At 45.6% G+C, this 20,413-nt stretch overlaps 1 protein-coding gene across 5 annotated transcripts in view; it reads left to right on the top strand.

Moving 5' to 3' along the window:
* Nucleotides 1-20,413, top strand: part of NFATC1 (nuclear factor of activated T cells 1) — a 109,522-nt gene that overhangs the window by 3,874 nt on the left and 85,235 nt on the right. For 4 of the 5 annotated variants that reach the window (XM_064705155.1, XM_064705154.1, XM_064705152.1 and 1 more), the window contains exons 2-3: nucleotides 5,025-6,123; nucleotides 15,231-15,390. In XM_064705155.1, coding sequence (XP_064561225.1) covers nucleotides 5,025-6,123; nucleotides 15,231-15,390 — 1,259 coding nt within the window. Of the gene's footprint in view, nucleotides 1-128; nucleotides 221-5,024; nucleotides 6,124-15,230; nucleotides 15,391-20,413 lie in introns of those variants that run through there. The other variant, XM_064705153.1, reaches the window with a different exon arrangement.

Raw genomic sequence — 20,413 nt, 5'->3', positions numbered from 1 at the left:
CGAGCGCAGCCGTCCCACGCCGTGCCGGGGCTCCGCGCAGCCCGGCCCGCCGGCAGCAGGTGTCCGGGCGCGACGGGGCGGGCCGCGGCTGCGCCACCACCGCTGCCAGGGTGCCGGAGCGTGGCGGGGGTCGCGACCGGAGCCATGACGGGCGTGGAGGCCGAGCAGGAGTTTGACTTCGATTTCCTCTTCGAGTTCAAGCACAGCGATGAGGGTGGAGGTGGGTCGCGGCAGGGCGGCCGGGGTACCTCCGGGGGTGCCGGCGGCGGGATGCTGCGGGGAGCCCTCCTTGCGCTGCCCCGTTCGGGAGGGGAAAAGGCTACCTCCCTTCGCGGGGTGGCGGAGCCGGCAGTCCCGCCCGGACAGGTCTGCCCGGCCCCGGGCGGCGCTGGTCACCTCAGTCGCGCCGGGAAGCGGCGAGCGGGGCCGCGGCGAGCGGGGTAGAGTCCTGACCGGGCGGCAGGCGCTCCTCTGGCGGGTCCGTGGCAGCAGCCGAACGAGGTGCAGGGGGAGGCGACCCAGGGGGGCCGCCGGTGCAGAGTTTTTAGAAGTTTGGAGTTGTTTGAAATGTCCGGACCCCCTCGCTGACCGCTCGCACGGCTTGCCCGGCTGGCTTTGGGTCTCGCCCGTGACAGAGATGGCCTGGTTGAGAACTCACTTGAGCCTCCTTTCCCCATCCCCCCGTGAGCCGGAGTTAGGCTCAGGGTTTAGCTTGAAGGTCATCCGCAAATAAAAATAACGGGCGTGAATTTGTCACGCGTCACAACTGTTTCCAACTCTGGTGTCTCGGTCCGGCTGTCTGTTTTTATGGCTTTTAAGCAACGCTTGAGGTGGAAATGAGGCGAACAAGGCTGGAACTGGCAGAGAAAGAAGGTTGCCGCTTCCTGGTGCGTGGTTAACTCACTGCAGCGTCGGTGATAGTGGGTCACCGTAAAGAGCTCTTGTACAAGTGGATGACTTAACGCTGCCTCAGAGTAGGGCTGTGTTTGCTCTGTGCCTTATCTTTTTGCCTGGAAATTCTAGCAGGTTTGCAAATCCTTGGCTGCCTAACGCAGCCTGCCAAGACATGAGCGAAGGTGTTTGCACCTTCCTAGCTCTCCCCAGTTGCCCACCTCTCTGGGAGAATGTCAGTGTCCAAATAGTTGTTATGAGCTTCTAGTTTTTAGAAGAAGGCAATTTCATACCAAGCTTTTCTGATAAGCGTTCTAGCAATTAGACATCTGAGTGTCTAAAGTGGAGGGGCCTAAGCAAATTAATGTCAAAGTCCTAGTGTGAGAAAAGTACTTCATTAGGCAATTTTGAAAGCATGAATTTAAACACAGACATAGGTGTGGCTTCATCTTGAGTAATGTAAGACAGCCCTCATCTTCTCTAAAGACCCTACAAGCTGCAGGTGTTCAGCATTCCTATTTAAAATATGTAAATAAAAAACGATGGTGCTCAATGCCTTGCAGGATCTGACCATTAATGATTGAAAGGAATAAAACTTGCTTACTGTGAAATAACTAGAGGAAAAGAAGGAGCTTTTTAACTGCTACAAAGGGAAATGTAATATGTGGAGGTGTGCTCACAACTCAAAAGGGTCCAATTTCTTGTCCTAGTTATACTTACCATGAGTGTGGATTTGTTGGAGCAGAACTGATGCAAACCTGCACTGGTCTATCTGATACTGGGCTTTGGCCCAGGATATTAAAATACCCTATTAAATGTGTCTTGGTAGTCTGTACACTGGTCCTGGGTGCCTCTGTGAATCACAGTCATAACAGTGACACCACGGCACAGGTGTTACCTGCCTTTCATCTGCATCAGGACTGTCAAAATATCCTACATTATGTGATGCAAGATTTTATTTCTACTTGTCTCATTCACCCTGGTGAGGAAAACATCAGCATGTTATAAATGCTGACTATGGATGTGTGTTTGATGAATTTTGTAAATATGGAAGTTTTGGAGAATGAGCTTATTTCAGAAATTTTAGCTGGTGGTTTTTAGCCCACAAACCAAGGTCTCTGTCTTGTTCCTAGTTCTGGCTTTTATATTTGGTAGACATATTTTCTACATGCTGCTTGTAATTTTAAGATACCTAAATATGTTTGGAAGGCTTTGGATTTTGCATCTTTTTATTTTGTGTACTATTGTACACAAACTATGAATTGTATGGCATTATTTTTCTTGGGCCTTTAAAAGTTTGCTTAAAAAAAAAAAAGCATAATAGTTCTAAAAGTGGCTATTTCTTGTCATGTGAATTAAGGAACTTGTTGCTTATAGCACTTGAGGCTGTCTTTTAATAATTTTTTTAAAACTGGATTCCAAAGGCTCATCTGAGCTTTGTATTGCCTATTGAGTATGGGCTGCAGATCTCCAGCAGACTGCAGTGTTTGAATTCACTCCAGTCATGCATTAGAATTTGAGCAAACTGCTGGGCTCACAGTACTTGTCCCTGTTATTTTGTTTGTTTACCTATTTATTTTTAATACAAGATCTAAGAGCGCTGATTCCGCAGTCAGCAGAGGCAAAGCCCACCTGGTGGGTGCAGAGCTGGGGCAGCCTGCCGAGCCCCCAGTCCCTGCCTGGAGTGTCTGGCTGTATGGTGCGTGGTAGGGACTGGCTGGGAGCGGTTCCCAGCTGTGCCATGTCACAGTGCCTTCCAGCTGTGTGCCAGAGCAGGAGCCTGTGGAAGGGTATGTGGAAGAAGAGCACAGCCAGAGTCCCAGCAGCAGTGAGGACATGGACATCACCTTCCTCTGGAGCGGGAGGAAGCAGTGAAGGGGCTGAAGCTGCCCTGAAGGCACTACTCTAGACCCTTTCTCTGAGCTAGTTTCTGAAACAGATAAGGTCTTACCACAGCTGTACCATGTCAGGGGTTTTTTCCATGACGGGTAGGAGGGAGGGAAGTGGTGGTGGTTGTGGGTTGTGCGGCCAAGTGGCAGGGCAGCAACAAAACAGAACTGATTTTGGAAGGAAGGAATTCTGATCCCCCTGGCAGATCTGCCCCTTGGTGTGACCAATGCAGTTGGATTTTGTCAAGTAGCACCTCTTTTGCTGTATTTCCTGCTTCCTTGGTTGTTTGAATAGAGTGTGAAGCTGCAGCATGTTTTGAATAATCCAGTGTTATTTGTGGCACACTGCAGTGTAATTTAATGACCCTTCCTGAGCAAATGGCCAGTATCTGAGGGCAGACTAGAGAGCAAGTTCAAAAGGTGTTGTTGCTCATCATTCCCAACTGTTACCTGCTATGACATGCATCAGCTGGAGCTGCTGTGAAGCTGCCACAGCACATTAATTTTTCCTAAGTACCGTTTGCCTTGGAGTCGTTGCCAGAGAGAAAGGTGAGCGTGGGATCACAGGTGGATGACACCAGAGAGGGCTGAGCTGATAAACAAGAGAAAGAGAATAGCTGGCTGTGCTGGTTACCAGCTTGGAGGCTTGTTTGCATTTGCAGAGCTCCCTGGTCACCTCTGGAATAGCAGCTGCAGTAATTAACACAGCCTTTCCATATCTTCCGAGGGAAGGTACGCAAGATGACTGCCAAGGGAACTTGCCTCCTGGGATAGAAAGTGACAGGTTTCCCATGTGGACTGGCTGTGGCCGAGGGGCATGTGGAGTTTCCCTCTGTCCTGCAGGAAAGTGATGCTGCTGCCATAATAAACCTCAGGGAAGGCTGATGCATTGCAAGCACAGCTTGGGGCTGGAGCTGGGTGCATTTCCAGACTTCTGAGAGGAACCTGTACACCAGCCTTACCCAGACTCAGAGTTCAGCAATCATTGTCCCTGATACAAAGATTTTGCTCTCTTTTTCCAGTAAAGTAAGAGATACTGGTGTTAGGGCTTACGTGTCTGGTTCGTGTGTCCTGGTGACGCAGAGCCTCCCTATATCAGGAAGAATAGAGGTGAGGATTCCTCATCCCACCACAACTCAGAGCACCAGGGGCATGTTGTCCTTGGTTGAGGGCTGCCCATTTCCCCCACGGGCAGCCCACCAATATCTCAGGGTGACAAAAAGAGTCACTTATGCATCCCTGGGACAAGGGAGCGGAGCTGAAGGAATGCCTTCAGCAGGCAGATATTCAGGCTAAGCAGAGATAATGCCATGTGGACCAGTTTTGAAACACTGGTCCACAGGGATGCTGCTCTACAGGGATGGAGGCGTGCAAAGGGCATGTTGTTCCTTGTGCTTGGTCAGGAAGCCCATTGGCACAGGGCTGTGATGTGATCTGTCACTTTCCAGGTTTTCCACACTGGCTGTGCAGCTCTGTTCTTGCTTTTATACTGTTAAATGGTTGGAGAGCTGGCCCAGAGCACGCTGCTGGCAGCGCTTGATGTGGCGTGTGCAATAACCAGCAATTTCAGAGGAATTTCAGCTGTCGCTGAGTAGTGAGACATCCATGTTTATCCTTCACCTGGCCTCTGCCAGTTGGGCTGGAGGATAAGTGGTCCCAGAAACCAGAGCAGATCAATAGATCCATCTTTTTCCAAAATCCTAGTTAACTGGAACCAGTTGGAAACTTGCTGTAATGGAAATTTCGATTGTGTATAATTTTTTTAACAGAATGCAGTTGATCTTTTTCTTTGCTTTAGTCTGCTTCCACTTTTGATTTTTTGTCCAGTTTTTTGTGTATTCCAACTTTTCAGTGAGGGAGTTACTCTCACTTATGTAAAAACACATCTCTTCAGCTGCATCTCCAAAGGCTGCAGTCTCCCAGAATCCTGAAGCAATGTTGTTTGACGACTCAATTTTTTTGCTTTGAAGGTTCACCTAGGAACCGTGTTCTCAAGACCAGCTCTGTCTGCATACATTCCCCATCCCAAGATATCTTGTCTTGTTCTGTTCCTTGGTGGTGTTATCAAGGATGCTAGTCTGCAGCCTTTTGCCCAGCATGGCACACCTCTGGGCTGTGCTGTTGAGGAGAGCTGTGCTTTTGTGTGTTGTGCCATGTCCCACCATTTCAGCTGGGTATGTTACTAAGTGAGTATATTTGTGCAGCACCTCATGTCATTCTTTGTTGTTTGTTTGTTTCTTCCAGAACACTATAATTATGCATCTTCAAATGTAAATGCTGGCTTGCCTCTAAATGTGGCACATTCCTCACTGTCAACTCCATGTCATGGCCTGCAGACATCAAATCCCGTCATTTCAGTTGTCCCATCGACAAACCATCCCTCTGGATATGGAGGACACATTGACAGTGGAGCCTCCGAGTACTACCTGCCGCCAAACATGAGACCTAATGGGGCTCCAGCGCTGGAGAGCCCCAGAATTGAGATCACGTCTTACATGGGGTTGCATCACAACAACAACCAGTTTTTCCACGATGAGGTGGAGGAGGCCATCCCTAACGCCAAGCGGTCGCCTTCCACTGCCACTTTGAACTTGCCGAACATCGAGGCGTACAGAGACCCGTCCTGCCTCAGTCCAGCGAGTAGCTTGTCTTCCAGAAGCTGCAACTCTGAAGCGTCTTCCTATGAGTCCAACTACTCATATCCATACACTTCACCTCAGACCTCTCCGTGGCAGTCCCCGTGTGTGTCTCCAAAGACCACCGACACAGAGGAGGGCTACCAGCGCAGCATGGTGGCCTGCACTTTGCTCAGTTCCCCGAGGCACTCTCCATCGGCGTCTCCCAGAACGAGCATCACAGAGGAGAACTGGCTGGGGGCTCGCAACTCCAGGCCTCCGTCTCCCTGCAACAAAAGGAAGTACAGCCTAAATGGCCGGCAGACTTCCTATTCCCCACACCACTCCCCCACTCCTTCTCCGCAAAACTCCCCGCGGGTGAGTGTCACGGATGACACGTGGCTGGGGAACACAAACCAGTACACCAGCTCCGCCATCGTCGCTGCCATCAACGCCCTCACCACTGACAGCACCCTCGATATGAACGATGGGATTCCCATCAAGTCAAGGAAGACCACCATTGATCACACCCCATCCATGACTCTCAAAACGGAGCCGGCTGGCGAGGATCATGGGACCATATCGCCAACTGCCGATTTGTCACCAGAAGACTTCTCCAGCTTCCAGCACATCAGGAAAGGAAACTTCTGCGATCAGTACTTGTCTGTGCCACAGCATCCTTATCAGTGGGCCAAACCAAAGCCTCTATCTCCAACATCCTACATGAGGTAAGGAACCCCAACTTAGAGGACAATCCCAGTAGTATCTTTATTGCATGCTCTTGTTTCCTCCTTTTCCTTCCTGTCTCGTTTCCTGCCAAATCTGCCCATCCACTCACTCCACTTAACTGTGTCTTGTGACACTGCCTCTGTTGTTGGTGTGGTCTAACCACGAGTCAGGCCTTGAAGGGTGAAAGAGGCTGTTCAAGGAGCTGGCTATGCATAGGGTGTAACCAGTTATCCACTTTCCAGGGGATGAGCCCCAGGCTGGGAAGTCTGGAAATCGGGCATTCGGAAGCTCAGGGAGCAGGACCATTTCGTGCCAACAAACCTGTGGCTTTACTTGAAGTTTATTATGTCTCAGTATTTTTATATTGCTGGACAAGCATATGATCTCATTATGGTGATTGTTGCAGGGCCTTTTACATTTATGCTTTGTACACAGTGAATACAAGTTAATTAAGAAGATGGTTCTTTTGTGAATTATTTCAGTTTATCTGAAATTTTTTCAGCTCATCTGAAGGCTGTCTGTCAATATTTTTCTGTCTCTACTGGACAGTGATTCTCTGGGTTTTTTTGTCTTCCCTGCTACTTCTGTTTAAAGAAGAAAAACTAATCTTTCAGCTGCTGGTGGTTAAATCTGTTCATCAAATTTATAATAATCACAACAGGGCTCTGGGTAGGAAGCTGTACAGAATAGCTGAAATCTTAGTTACATTCATTGCATTTTCCTTCTGTCGTAGATATCGACTTTATTTTGGAGTCTTCTGTAAGAGGCATGTGGTGCAGGAAAATAGTTCAGCTTTCCAAGGGCTTGTAGGTTGTTCCTAGTCCCTGATTCTGATGGTCACCCCCTTTCCTCCTCCTCCCCAAGCACACCTGGCTTCTTGCTCTTGACAGTGAAGCTGCCTTTCTCAAAATGAAAGCAGTAAGTGTGTAGCTGAAGTGTTTTAGTTAGCAATGCATTTCCTGGTTTTCAGCCTTGTCAGTCTCACCTTTCTTCAGCCAGCACCTCTCTGCCTTGTGCTGTCTCCGGAAACTGAGGTGGAGTGGTCCATGGCTCTTAATGTTGCAGCACACTCCCCTTCCTCATCATTCCCATTCTCCTCTGCATTGCCAAGCTCCTTTCAAGACCCTGACTCAAATCAGTGCTGGGAAGCGCAGCAACCCCTTTGGGTGTTGGCCACCCAGAGTTAGGCACTCATCTTTCGGAGCTGGGGTGGAGACTTCTAACACCAGGCAAATCCTTCAGAGCCTTCCCATTTACTTAGAAAAAGCCTTTTTATGTTCCCCCAGTGCAGTGCCAAGTAGCCCATGTTCATCAGAGAGGCTGGCCCTCAGCTGTTGTGTCAGGGGCAGCTTTTTGTCGATGACTTCAAGGGCAGGAATAGGACAGTTTGCCCAAACAGGCTTTTATCTTTCCGTTGCAGCAAGCGGCCGTAGGCGCTGTGCCGCGCTCCGTCAGGAGGCACCCGGCGTGCCTGTGTGCTAACACAAACAAGAAAGGTGAAGTGCACAGAACGAAGCCCCACTATGTTGTGTATTTAACATTTTTTCCACTGTTTTGGTCTTGTATAAAATATGTTTCCTGGTTTGCAATATGTTTCCATGTGATCTCATTAACTCGTGCTCTAGGGCAGTTGGAAGTTACTGTTGAAATGTGATTTTTAAGTTATTTTACCAATCAGATAGACTGACAGTGCTTCCTTCCACCAAAAATACCTCTCATTTTATGTATATGAAAGTACTGGGCAAGTGAGCACGGACGTCAACAGGATCACAGCCTACGCAACAGAAACTGTTATTTTAAATCTTTCCAAAAAAATTGGTTAAGAATTTGTCACAACAGAGCTGGATTTTTTTCCTGTTATGTTACACATCTGTTCTATTTCAAACGTGAGGACTGGAGGGGTGGATTCCAACAAACAACTCAGGCTCCAAAATCTACCCGGTCATAATGATTTTGAGATAACCAGATTTGATTACCTCCTCTGTCCCTTCCTGAATATGCGGTACAGTTTTCATCAAAAGCCAGCATGCCTTGGAAAATCACTGACGCCTTTCCCTCCCTCTCTTGCATTCCCATCTCTTTGGGAGCAGGAGGGAGCAGGCTCAGGCACATCATCGGCTGAGTGCTGTCTCCGTTCCCAAGGTTTTATAGTGGGCATCAGTCTAAAAAGGAAACTGCTTTTTGCTATTGTTACTAAAATTGATGATGTTTTTAATTTTTCATAATTAAAGTTCAGCCTGCGTTAGACTTTTCAAATCCTGGAGCAGGGGAATAATAAGGGTATATAATGAGGCTATAATAATGTCTGCCTTAACAGAAATCGAGTCTTTATGTGTTTCGTGAGCTGGGATGCTCAGCCCAGTCCCCAGGCCGTGGCTCTGTGGTGCAGATCTGGGCTCACACATCTCCTTTCAGACTACGATCATGTGACTGTTCCTGCACAGGACTCAGAGGGTGCAGAGGATCACAGGGCAGGGTGGCAGGAGAGAGCCTGACGTCACAGCTGAGGCTTGAGCTGCACAGGTTAACCCAGGGCTGGCGGGGATTTGGCTACAGTGCTTTGGTTGCAGCCCAGGGCCTTGCAACAAATCTTCGGACGTAGAAAATATTTAAAGGCCAAGCAGACATTCCAGGGGAAGCACTGGAGCAAGCCGTGAGGTAACAATGGGAATCACACCTTTTCTAGACCAAAATAGTTATCTAAATATACCAGTCTGCCTCAAAAAGCCCTGGAGGTAGATCATCATGCAGAGTCAAGAGATGGTCTTTGTGAAGCTCTCTTTCAGTTTTATTTCCAACATACTTTTTTCTTTTAGTATTTGTGCATTGTGCTGTCTCATTCAAATGCAACTAGTCTGTTGTATCTCTCTTAGAGTTACTGTAGGAAATAATTTTAAGAGAAGCACTCTATTGGGCAGTAACTGTACAAGCAGAGGAGACTCTGTGTTTCTCAAACCCTTGCTGTTTCAGTGGTGTTCCTTCTATGCCATTTCTCCATCTCTCCTAAGTGCTATGTAATGCAGGATGTCTTGTGGGCAAAAATGCCAAAACCAAAAGGAAGTACAAGACTGGACTTCTGCCCTTGGCTATGGGGGCACTGTTAGTGACTACTTCCAAACTGAAATCCCATTTTTTGTATTCTGCACCTGCTCATAAGCAGGTCCTAAATCCCCCTATATCACAACAAAAAGTATAGTCACTCACCTAAGTGCCATGTTTCTGAGTATCTTGCACATTTTATATGAATTCCTCTTCACCTGCTGTACTTGATTAAACACAAACTGAGATTTCTCAGAGGCAGTTTCTTACTCTTCGAAAAGTAGTGCATTGTATTTCTATCAAGTGTAATCAGTTTAATCCAAGGAATGTGTTGGCCTTTAACACTTGAACTTGCACTAAATGTAGTGTTTTTCAAGAGAAGGAGAAATGGTTGGGTTTGCGGGTTGGGTGTATGGCATATATGAGGTCCACCACACCCAAAGGAGATTGCAGGTATTACAGGTGACTTTTAAAAGCTCCCTATGGTGTTTACTTCTGCAGTTTATTGTTTTTTAACAGTCAAAAACCACATTGTCTTTAGCCGCTGTCTCTTTTTCAACCTCAAAAGTATGCATATATGTTTTCACCTCACAGGCACGTGATTATGTAGTTTTACATATGGAGACTGAAGTCTGTACCTAGAGAATGTATGGTTGGATACCTTTCTCCAAGTTGCAAAAAGCACATTTGACTTTTTTCTGCATCAGTGAACTTTTTTGGGGTTTTTTGTGGAGTTTTTGGATTCTACTTTTGGGACTCTGACAGTATTAAACTCAAGCATGCAAAAGTTGAGGCCCCCAATAATTGGGTAATTATACAAATGATGTATCAAACAAACTGTGATTACAAACTATGACTTTAAAATGTTGCAGAAATTTTTCTTCTTTCTTTCAAAAGAAGAAAAATTCATTTGCAGACCTTTCAGATGCTTTTGATTTTGCAGGAGTTTTTTGTCTGTTTGGTTTTGGTTTTTGTTTTTTTAGAGGTGTTTTGTTTCAGACCATGAAGTAGAGGGCAGCCCTACTTGGGAAAAGTTGAATTTCTCAAGAAAAAGGTACCAGCAATCTTAAGATGAGATGAGACAGTCATTGATGCAGCCACAGCGGATTTGCTGACCTGTGCATCCCTGGCAAACTTGCGTGTTTATGGCAGGCGAGAGGAAGTTCCTCAGACAAAGCAAAGGCAGGGCTGTCTGGGCAGGACTCAGTGAAGTGAGGACTTGTGGCTGTGTGGCAGTGACCATCTCCTGGGACTCATTAGTGTTAATTGAGGGGCTGGCACTGGGAAGTGGACAGGGAAGAGCTCAAAATGCCGCTAATCTTTTTTTTCTTTTCTGCTATATTCCTGCTGAATAGGAATGTTTGGATGCTTTCAGTGTTTGTTTTGCCATCACATAGCAGTGACTTTTTATAAGATTTGGTTGTTGCACCATAAGGCTGAAGACTACTTGGAAGCTTGTCTCAGTAAACTGATATATTTTTGTTTGTTTGATTTAATTCTCCCCACGCTTTCTCCCAACTGTTTTTTTAGTTCATTCAAACAACCCTGTGAGCATCTTATTAATGACCTTCCTTCACCAGCTCATTTTGACACCCTAGGATTCTAAATTCAGAATAAGCAGAAATGCGATGCCAGCCACTTGTTATCTCCATTCCTGCAGCAATAGTTTCTTGTCATTTCTCCAAGCCATCAAATGTGAAACTTCCCTTGCAAACCAATCTCTGGGTGTGAATTTTTAGGACAGAAGGGTGAGGTATTATGTAGGAGAATGATGACGACTCATGTTTTCAGACTTCAGCATGAGGAATTCCAGGGTACCTCATGCACTTTAGAGAGGAGCTACTTGCTCCACATGCCAGCAAAATTCAGCCAAGTCTAGGGTGGGACACAGCATCTATTTTAACAGCCCACAGCCAGATTGCTCAATTGTCAGACAGGAAATTCAAAAAAAAGACAGAGTAAAATCTGCCCGCGTTAAGTCATAGGTGAAACATAAAGCAGGTTATTTTTCTGACCACAATCGAGTTGGTGGACACGTAGCCATCACCGTTGTTTTCTTACACTTTCAAAATCACACACAAGGATCTTTCACAGGCATCCACTTGGATGTGAGACGAGTAATAAATAATAAATCGTAACCATAATTGCATTTGGTGTAGAGTTGGAGCAGGTTCAAGCTAGCATCTTGGTAAAAGTTTCAGCCATCCTGTGATTTTTGTAGTTTGTGTTTTTGTTTCTACAGGAAAACTCCTTGTCAGAAAAAACTAAGTTTAGCACAGGTCATCCAGTCTCAGCTGTATTCCTTCTAGGTCACTCACTTTACTTTGGGTGCTGAAAGACACTGAGCATCTTCTCCTTCTAGGCAGGGGTTCATGCCACTCTCAGCTGTCTGGGGTAGGTGACTCTGTGCTCTGGGGTAGGTGACTCTGTGCTGCAGCATTTGTCCAAGTACAGGGATAGTCCCAGGGTGAGACTGGCAGTTGTTCTTGTGTCTTCTGCAGTTTGGAACAAAAATGTTTGTGAATCTCTTTTTCCAGTGGCCTTGGGCTAGTAGCTTAGAAAGTGTAATTATAATTTAATTCCCAAATGGATACCAGCCATGTGAAAATGGAGCTTAAACACCTTTAAAAAGTTTAGCAGAAGTTTTTAGCTTTGTTTCCTCCCTGTATATATTCCAGTGGGCTGCTTAGTATCTTTCTTTTTTTTTTTTTTTCTGGTTTTTTTTGTAACTTGATAAATCTTTCTGTTAAAGGCAGAAGTCAGCCAGACTGGATAATCTGTTTTTGATTTAATCATATTGTGTATCTGGTGTATGCAAAATAAATCACTATTCATCTGGTTTTTAATCTGATTTATGTAGGACAGAGTTATATTGAGCCAATTTGCTACAGCCTAGCACCAGGTTTTGTGAACCTGCCTTGAAGTAACCATACCTCATTGTAGCATTTAGGAGGACTACAGTGAGATTTATTAGAGCACAGAAAGAAATGGGACAGGTTTTCAGCTGGTGGAAAATGTCATCTGAGGAAAAAACACTGATGTGTATTTGATAGGAAGACTGCATGAAGACCTTTAATTCCTCTCCTTGACTGCTGTGATGGGTGTCTTCTAACCTCCATGTGACACTGGCTTGATGAGGTAGTTTGGACCTTTTCAAATTAATATTTGCAGCAACCAGATTTGATTTTACCACTACACCATTTGTTTGGTGGCTTTTTCCTTTAACCACGTTTAGCTGCAGAAAATTAAGTGCATGATGAAGATAACCTAACAGGAAATAGCTCTGACAGCCCCAGTCCATGACACTGCTAAATGCTTCACTTTGCTTCCTTTATCAGGAAAACTCCCATTAATTGTCAATTTATAATTGGGCAGGTGGTGCTTTGGAATTTTGGTTGTAGATTTGAGGCTAACAGCAAGCCATATTTTTGTTTTCATACTTTATTTGAGAACATGAATTTTGCAACTTAATTATACTAACATTTTCAGGTGCTGATTTAAAAAGGAGAGGTTGTGTGTTTCTTTGGTTCTTTTCTTTCAAAGAGATGTCATTAATTACAAAACTATGACTTCTATGTATCTTAAAAAAAAACAACCCTCTTCACTTGAGGACTACATGCTGTCAGTCAGAGTTCTCCTTTTAAGTGTTAAAAATTTCTAATCTGATAGATGTTGTATCCTCAGAAAAAAAATCCATCAAGTGAGAATTTACTTAAAACCAGAAACATCTGTTTAAAAATGTGTGCTGATCATCACCAGGAGAGACACAGCTGTTTTGCTCTACTCTTTGTCATTTATCATTACTCAAATATGCTTCATCCAGATTTTTTTTTTTTCAGACTAAAATATGTGTACCTAAAGTGCTAGGCAAAGAGCAGTGGCTACATACAATGGCCATCTGTCCATAATTTTCTGCTGTCTCCTCATTCCTCGTATGAGTGTGTAGTAGCAGAAGAGATTCCCCTCATCTCCAGAATGAGCCCTGGCCATTTTGGGGGAAAGGTTTGCACAGGAGCTCAGAGGGTGCAACATCCTGCCTGAGACTGGGGCTTCCATGTGTGCAGGGGCAGAAGGAAAATTCAGTTTGTCCCTTGCAGGATCTTGCCAGTGGAGAGGGTGCCCCCCTGGCTTCTCTGGACTCCAGATGTTCATGGAAGCTCAGAACCTGCAGAGACAACTTTCTTTTAGATAAGCTTCCCCTTAGGGTGAGCTGGGACGATGGATACTTCCCTTTCTCTCTGTTATTGGGCGCCGTGTCCTGAAGGCTGGAGAACAGAATACCTTGATGTTTGGAGCCTGCAACTTGCCACTGAGCTGTCCTGGAACAGCAGGAGGTGCCCAGGGAGCAAAGGTGATCCTGGTCCTTGCCCAGGCTGGGACTTGGCTCCAGCTGAGCCCTGTAATGTGCACAGTGTGTGTCCATAGGCATGCAGCTCAGACTTGTGAAACATGAGGAAGGATAATGTAGGGAAACGCAGCACTGCCTGAAGTCTCCGCAGTGCTCAGCACACAGGGGGTAACAGATGTGAGTTCAATATGCTCGTGGTACAGGGCTGGATATGCACTCAAAAACCCAAAAGGCAAAGCACAAAAGTGCCTGTGCTAGTGGTAAAGTCCTGTCCTGCAGTGGAGCCAGCAGGGCTGCTGAGAGCTGTAGCGCCTATGGAATATTCCAGCGCACTGAGTGTGGATCACTGGGATGGTAACATGGAGTATCCAGCCTCCAGCTGAACAAGTGTTTGCAGTATATGCATCCAGTATGGAAGCTCTTGCACATGCCTTCCTCTTCAGGCAGCTCACAGGGAAAGGGAAGATTTCATCTGTGATCCCTACTGCTCAGACTGCCCTTGCTCCTGACCTGCAGCAGTGAGGCAAGGATCCAGTAAATCCCCAGTTCCCAGCCCCCCTGCAGGCTGGGGAGAGCTGGTGAGCCCTTACCTGCTGGGTGTGGTGGCACAAGTCCTCTCACGGTGCCAGGGACCCCTGGCCCATGGCATCTACAAAGGGCCACGATTTTCTGCTTGCTGGTTGACTTCTCCAGGCTGGTGGGAGAGGTAATGAAGTTTCACATGAAAGGGCAGGGAAGGGTGTTGCAGTTGGGCTGTTTAACTACTTGCCAAGACTTTCGAAAGACACTCAGTGAAGAAAATTCACCAAAGGAAAGAATATAGAGTGGACATGAAATTAGTGTTTTAACTGTAAAGCTTATTGCTTAAATTTTAAGGTTAGTAAGTCTGTCTCAGGGCTGCTGTTTCTACTGTCCTTGTTTCTTTTCTTTCAGAGCATCAACTTGGCATTTCTTAGAGGTCTCCCAGCTATTTTCAAGGTTTTATTCTGGAAGAGGGTTTCTAAGAATCTCATTCTCCCACCATTGAATGCTGTCAGGCTGCTTGATGGTAATAGGTGCTTGGTATTTTAGTATTTTAGTTAATTGTAGAGTCAGTGTTGAGCCAGAAGAGTGAGCTGCATGTTCTGCAGGCTTGCTCATCACCATCAGTAGGATTCATAAGCAAGTTCTGACTTCAGAGTTTTCTCCTTTGCAATGTATTAACCCAAAAGAGATCAGCTTTGCTTCGAGGCTCTCAGACATGCTTTGTGTTGGGAGTGAAGCAGGGAAATAGCTTTTCCTTCTTCTTTCCACCCCCTGTAAACAGAGCAGATTTGTTGAAACCCTTTAGATTCATTAAATGCCAAACTAGTTTGGCATTCACTTTCACAGCAGAAATCGTTTTCCTAAAACTCCCCCGTGTCTTTCTGCCTTTTTATTTTGCTTTGGGAGTTAGTATATATAATATTTGTAATCTGTGTCTTAAAAATTTTCCCTTTTGGATACAAATAAGGTAGCATCTGGGCCAACAGATATGCTCAACCCATGAACCTTCCTAAAATAGCCGATACCTTCTAAATTACTTATGTCATGACGTTATCCTTATCGATTAAATTTTAACTGTAAGACGGTGAAGGATGAACTGCGAGACTTGGTGTCTAAAGTAATAGTGCTGGTTGCTTGTGGTTTGTGATAGTGTACTTGATGTTAATTTTTAATCTGTTTTCCTTTCCACTGTAGCCCATCCCTGCCTGCTCTGGATTGGCAGCTGCCATCTCACTCAGGACCTTACGAACTGCGCATCGAGGTGCAGCCGAAATCCCACCACCGAGCGCATTACGAGACAGAAGGCAGTCGAGGGGCTGTGAAAGCATCTGCAGGGGGGCACCCCATTGTGCAGGTACCAAAAGTGTAACCAGCAGCACAGGTTGTTTATCTCAGTGCTCTGTGGTGAGCGCTGTTTATTCTCTAAAACCAAAAAGTAATGGGAGATTTTTCCTGTCCTCAGAAATTTCTGCATGTGACCACTCCTTAGACTGCATTTTAAACTGGGTGGACCAAGCTTTTGGTGAAGACAATGCAAGAGCAATGTGAATACAGGGTGGATTGCTGCTCTGTCTGTTTAGGGCTCAGCGAGTGTTGAGCTGTTCAGTGGTGACCATGGACCGACTTGTGCAGTCAGACTGCACACTTTATGCTGTTTATTCAGTTTATACTGAAATCAGCTGGGGACGTGCCTCCGTACATTTAGTCCTTAACTGGCAGTTGGATCTAATCAGATCTGTGAATGCATGTTGGAGTGCAGAGCTGTAGCAGGGATGTAGAAGTATGTTGCTGGTTTGGATGTTGCAGTGAGTTCTGAGCAAAGGCTTTTAGAGTTTTTCTGTTCAGTTTCTAAAGCCCTTCCAGCTGCTTTGGAAAGCATCTGAGATCTGAATCTAGTTTCATGAATTCCACCAAGCTCTTTAGTTACTCTGTATAAAGCATTTAATTTAATAACACTCTAAAACTGACCCTTAATTTGTTTTTATGAGTAGTCTCATTCATTTTTAAAGGACTTTGCTCAGGAGTAGGAAGAACAAGATTTGGTTGTTTAAAACAAAAAAAGAAAAAGTAGTGGGAGAGAGTAGGAGACAGTGCCTGTCCCTACCCAGCTGCTGCTTTCTCACCCAGCAGTTAAATTCCCAGTGCTGCCCATCAGGGCTGTGTCCCTGTGTGCAGCAGGGCCCAGGGTTTATCGCTGCCAGGATGCCACAGGACCCATGGATGCCAGGGCACTGCTGCCATGCTCGCACAGCTTGGGCTCGTGCCACAGGCCATGCTGTGGGAGCAGTGGCTTGTTGAAAGCCCCGATGGCTCAAGATGATGTACGGACCACACGTGCCAGGCCGTGCATGTTTGTTTATTTGCTGTAAGCCCCTGTTTGCAAACATGTCTGTGGAAGGAACGGTGGGAGGCTGGGATGACGCTGGGCAGAGAATGCTGCTGTGTAAATGTGTGCTGCTGCCACAGCTGGAAAAGGAAAGTGAGGGGAGTTGTCAGCAGCAAACACACTTAAGCTCTGCCAGAACTTGTCAGTGACATGGGATTATGGAAGCTGTCTGCTGGAAGTTGAAAGGTTTTAGCAGAACATTTGTGAATGATATTAAAGAGGGGCATGTGGCAGACATGCTTGTTTGCAATTAATGCGTTCTCTGTTTGTGGCTTGATGCAAGGAAATGCAAATGGGGAGGTATCAATTTGCAATGGCCAGCTTGGCACTTAAAGTTTCTTACGTGCATTTTGGAAAGACTGAATGTGATGCCAACATTTAATTGGACTAAATGTGTCCAGACATTTCCCCTCTCATCCCCTGTCCCAGTCTGTCAGGAGGGAGCATGCTGCTTCCAAACACAAACAAGTGTCAGAAGAGAGGAGAGGAGAGGAAATTACGGAAGGCCATGAAGGGAGGGCAGAGGAAGCAGACAGTCCCAGCCCTGTCAATTGGCTCTACCGGCTTAATAAGGATTAATGTATTTTTCAGTCCTTTTATTACAACCCAAACATCCGTTTCTCCAAAAAGAACAGAAACATAAAGAGATGCAGAAAAAGCTTTTCTGTGCTGATATTGCCATCATGGCCAATTATCTGTTTGAAGAAATGTATAAAAGCTCTGACTTAGACCAGAGTTGAGTAGATGGATGGATTAAAAGTACTTCCAAAAAGAAAAGAAGTGTTTATTAATAATTTTTGTAAGACAAATAGTAAGTACTTACAAATAAAGAAGTACCTGAAAAACAAATGTATGTATAAATAAATGGATAAGAAGGAAATCTAGGGAATATTTTCTGTTAAATTGGTGACTGGCGCAACCTGAAAAATGCATCTCTGAAACATCAACAGGTTTCCAGATGGTTTGCATCAGGTTTGATTCATCCCACTGGGTTACACAGAAAGGAGCCCAAGTTTTGAAGTTCAAACTCAGATGTAAGCTCAAACAGAATCTGAATGTCTTCAGGAGAGAGATTTTGGATCAAGCTTTTCTCTCTTTAATGTTTCTGGTGTTTTCTTTTCTGTTGACTCAGGGAAAACGCTCATAAAACTGCTTTGACCTCTTGTACTACCCTTTTCTGTTACATTTTTCCCATGCTGACCCTCAGGTCTTTCTTATGTTGGTACTTTGGGGAAACTTGCTTTCATTCTGCTGTTGTTAAAGCTCTTCCCCCTTTATCTTCAACAAGAGGAGAATATGGATGAGGTCTCTCTCCTCTCTCAGTTTTTCTCTTTGTTTCAAACCCCCTCTCATTGGCATCTTGCTTCCCAAAGTAGGAGATGTTCTCACATTAATACCTCCACAAATCTGTTGGGCATGCTAAGGCAGAGAAGAAGTAAATCCAAAAAACATCCCCTGTTCATGGCATGGTTCCCAAGCAAAATTGCCAGGAGGTTGCTTTCTCTGCAGCTGGAGCAGGTTTGTCTATCTTTCCCAGGCAACATTAGCTTCCTTGCTGCTGATACATCACTTCTTTTAAGAGGTGGAGTGTCTGATGATCAAAGGTTTCTGAGGCAAGCGTGCTGGATGAGGAGAGCAGTAGCATAGGATGGCAGGAGTCTCTCATGGGTATGACATGAAGCCCAAGCTTCAGAGCCAGTTTTTTTCCTTAGCTCCTCCAGTCTGGTGACTTTTGTGTGCAGCAGGAGAGGGCCCCACGTACAGCTGAGGAGCTGGCACTGTGCTCAGTGCCACCGCTGTATGAGATTGCCTTTCTCTCCCAAACTGAGCACAGGGAGGGGCAGGCAGAGCTGAGCGCGGCAGGCTGCCTCAGGAGCTCATACTGACCCACGCAAAGGCAGGCCTGGTGCGTGCTGGGGGCTGCCTGTGGCAGCAGTTCTGTCTGCCACTTGGTCCTTATCATCTCTGGATCACGTATGGGACTTGCTCACTGGAAGCTCCCGTGTGCCATCTCCCAGGCGTATTTCAGCCAGCAGGATTTCCTGTGGATTTCCTTCTGTGGAATGGCAGCACCTTCCCCGCTGCACTTAGGAATTATATGGTTTGGAGTTCTTCAAGTTGCCTGTGAAGGCTCATGAGCCTGGTAACACAATATTCCTCTCTTTCACATTTTGCTTTTGCCTGTTTGGGTGTTTGGCTGCCATGGCAGCTCCAAGCTATCGCTGTTCCTGATTGCTAAACGTTTGGAGAGTGGGATGAGCCGGCGCGCCTGGCGAGCTAAAAATGCCGCAGAGGATTGGCAAGCAAGTGGTGCTGGGGAGCGGTGCTGGTGAGCTCACAGCTGGCACTGGCTTTCACCCCTTGGCTTGGGGAAGTATTTCACGAGTTGCTGTTGCCTTTGGTGATTTTAGACTGGAGTACTCCCACCTCTGAGTCAGAACAGGGATGGTGCCCTGGCAGGCACCAGGCATTGGGAAGCTGCATATTGTGTCTGGTGACTGTTAAACCTGGGACCACTCTGAGGAGCAAAATCCTGTCTGTTACCATCCTGCTGGCACCTACTCCTTCTCAAGAGTTTGTGGCTCAGGTGAGGATTTTTTAAACAAAAGCAAAATGAAGCGAATGGGTTAGTTAGCTTAGTCAGCAAACCCACAGCATTACGTAGCTACAGACACATTTTAAGTGAAATGAATTTAATTCAAGGGGTTTACATCCAGAACACCTTAAAAATGTCCTCCATTTGGACCTATCTCACAATTCTTCTTTTTGAGAGTAGTGGTGAGGAGTTGCACAAGATGGGGTTTGCATTCCAGCCAGTGATGGCTCTGTTTCAGCTACAGGTAAGTAATGCAGCAGATAAAAGTTTGCACTCCCCACGGAGGGATGGCACCAGATTGTAAATACATGGTCTGTAGATATTATAATTAATAACTCATCTTTGAAATAAGTCAAGCACTTTGACTGCCTGAGATGGAATTTTTACAAGCAGGGTGTGGTGTATCTATGAGATAAAATCCAAATACTCAAGAATGTTTAATTAAAGGGCATGATGTACTCCCATAGAAGATTGTATTCAACAGTGAAAGAAAATATTCAAATGCACGGAGAAGTCTAGTAAGCACTTTTAAAAGCCATGACTATTATTAAACTTTTTGACACAAAATATGCCATGAATTCTCTTCCAGGTTACTCCTGACATAAAGTCGATAAATTGGTTAGAAAAAGGAAGGAAAATTAGTTGTAGGGGTTTTCCTTTTTATCTAAGTAACCAGTACTATCCAGAATTTGTTTTCCTCTTGAAAAATTAAGTTATTATGGAATATACAGTGAATGCTGCCTCTTACCTCTTAGAGTGAGAGGGTAAAAGTTGTGTTTGGCTTCTGTGCTCCAACACAAAATTTCATCTGAGCCTGTGCAGAGCTAATTGTCAGAACGCCCTCATTTTACAGGCAAAACTCAATGATTTATCTGCTGTTTTACATAGTCAAAATGTTGTTTGTTCTGGGAGATTTGCTCAAGAATAATCCGTGTCCTTTCTTGACAAGACCTCAGGTAGGCATTTCAGGTCTGATTTTCAAAGGCCTTGAGGCATACACTGGGATTTTTAAATCCCCTTGTGACTATCAAGTGTCATGCTCCCCTCTATGGCAATCACTGCCTTGGTATTTTTTGTACATCTCCACATCACCTTAATTAGTCACCAACATGCCCCTGAGTGATTTGTGCATTTCAGCAACACATGGAGTGTCCTATTGTTTGCTTCCCATGGATCAGTTGGTTTTGTTGCTTTCGGTTAGCGAGCACAAAGTCCCAGTGCAGGTGCTGGCCACCACAGCTATCTGCCAGAGCCTATAGACCATCTTCAGACCTATGAGGAATGAATACCTTTTGCAAACCCGCTGGGGAATAGAAAGCCTTGTTGACAAAGCAGTGTAACTTCAGGGGCCATCACACTCTGATCAGCACCTCTCATACCCTGGCTTCACACACA

Source organism: Zonotrichia leucophrys, chromosome 2 (assembly GCF_028769735.1).
Source record: "Zonotrichia leucophrys gambelii isolate GWCS_2022_RI chromosome 2, RI_Zleu_2.0, whole genome shotgun sequence".
NCBI lineage: Eukaryota > Metazoa > Chordata > Aves > Passeriformes > Passerellidae > Zonotrichia > Zonotrichia leucophrys.
The sequence above is the reverse complement of the archived record's forward strand: the minus strand, read 5'-3'. Positions and strand labels throughout refer to the sequence as shown.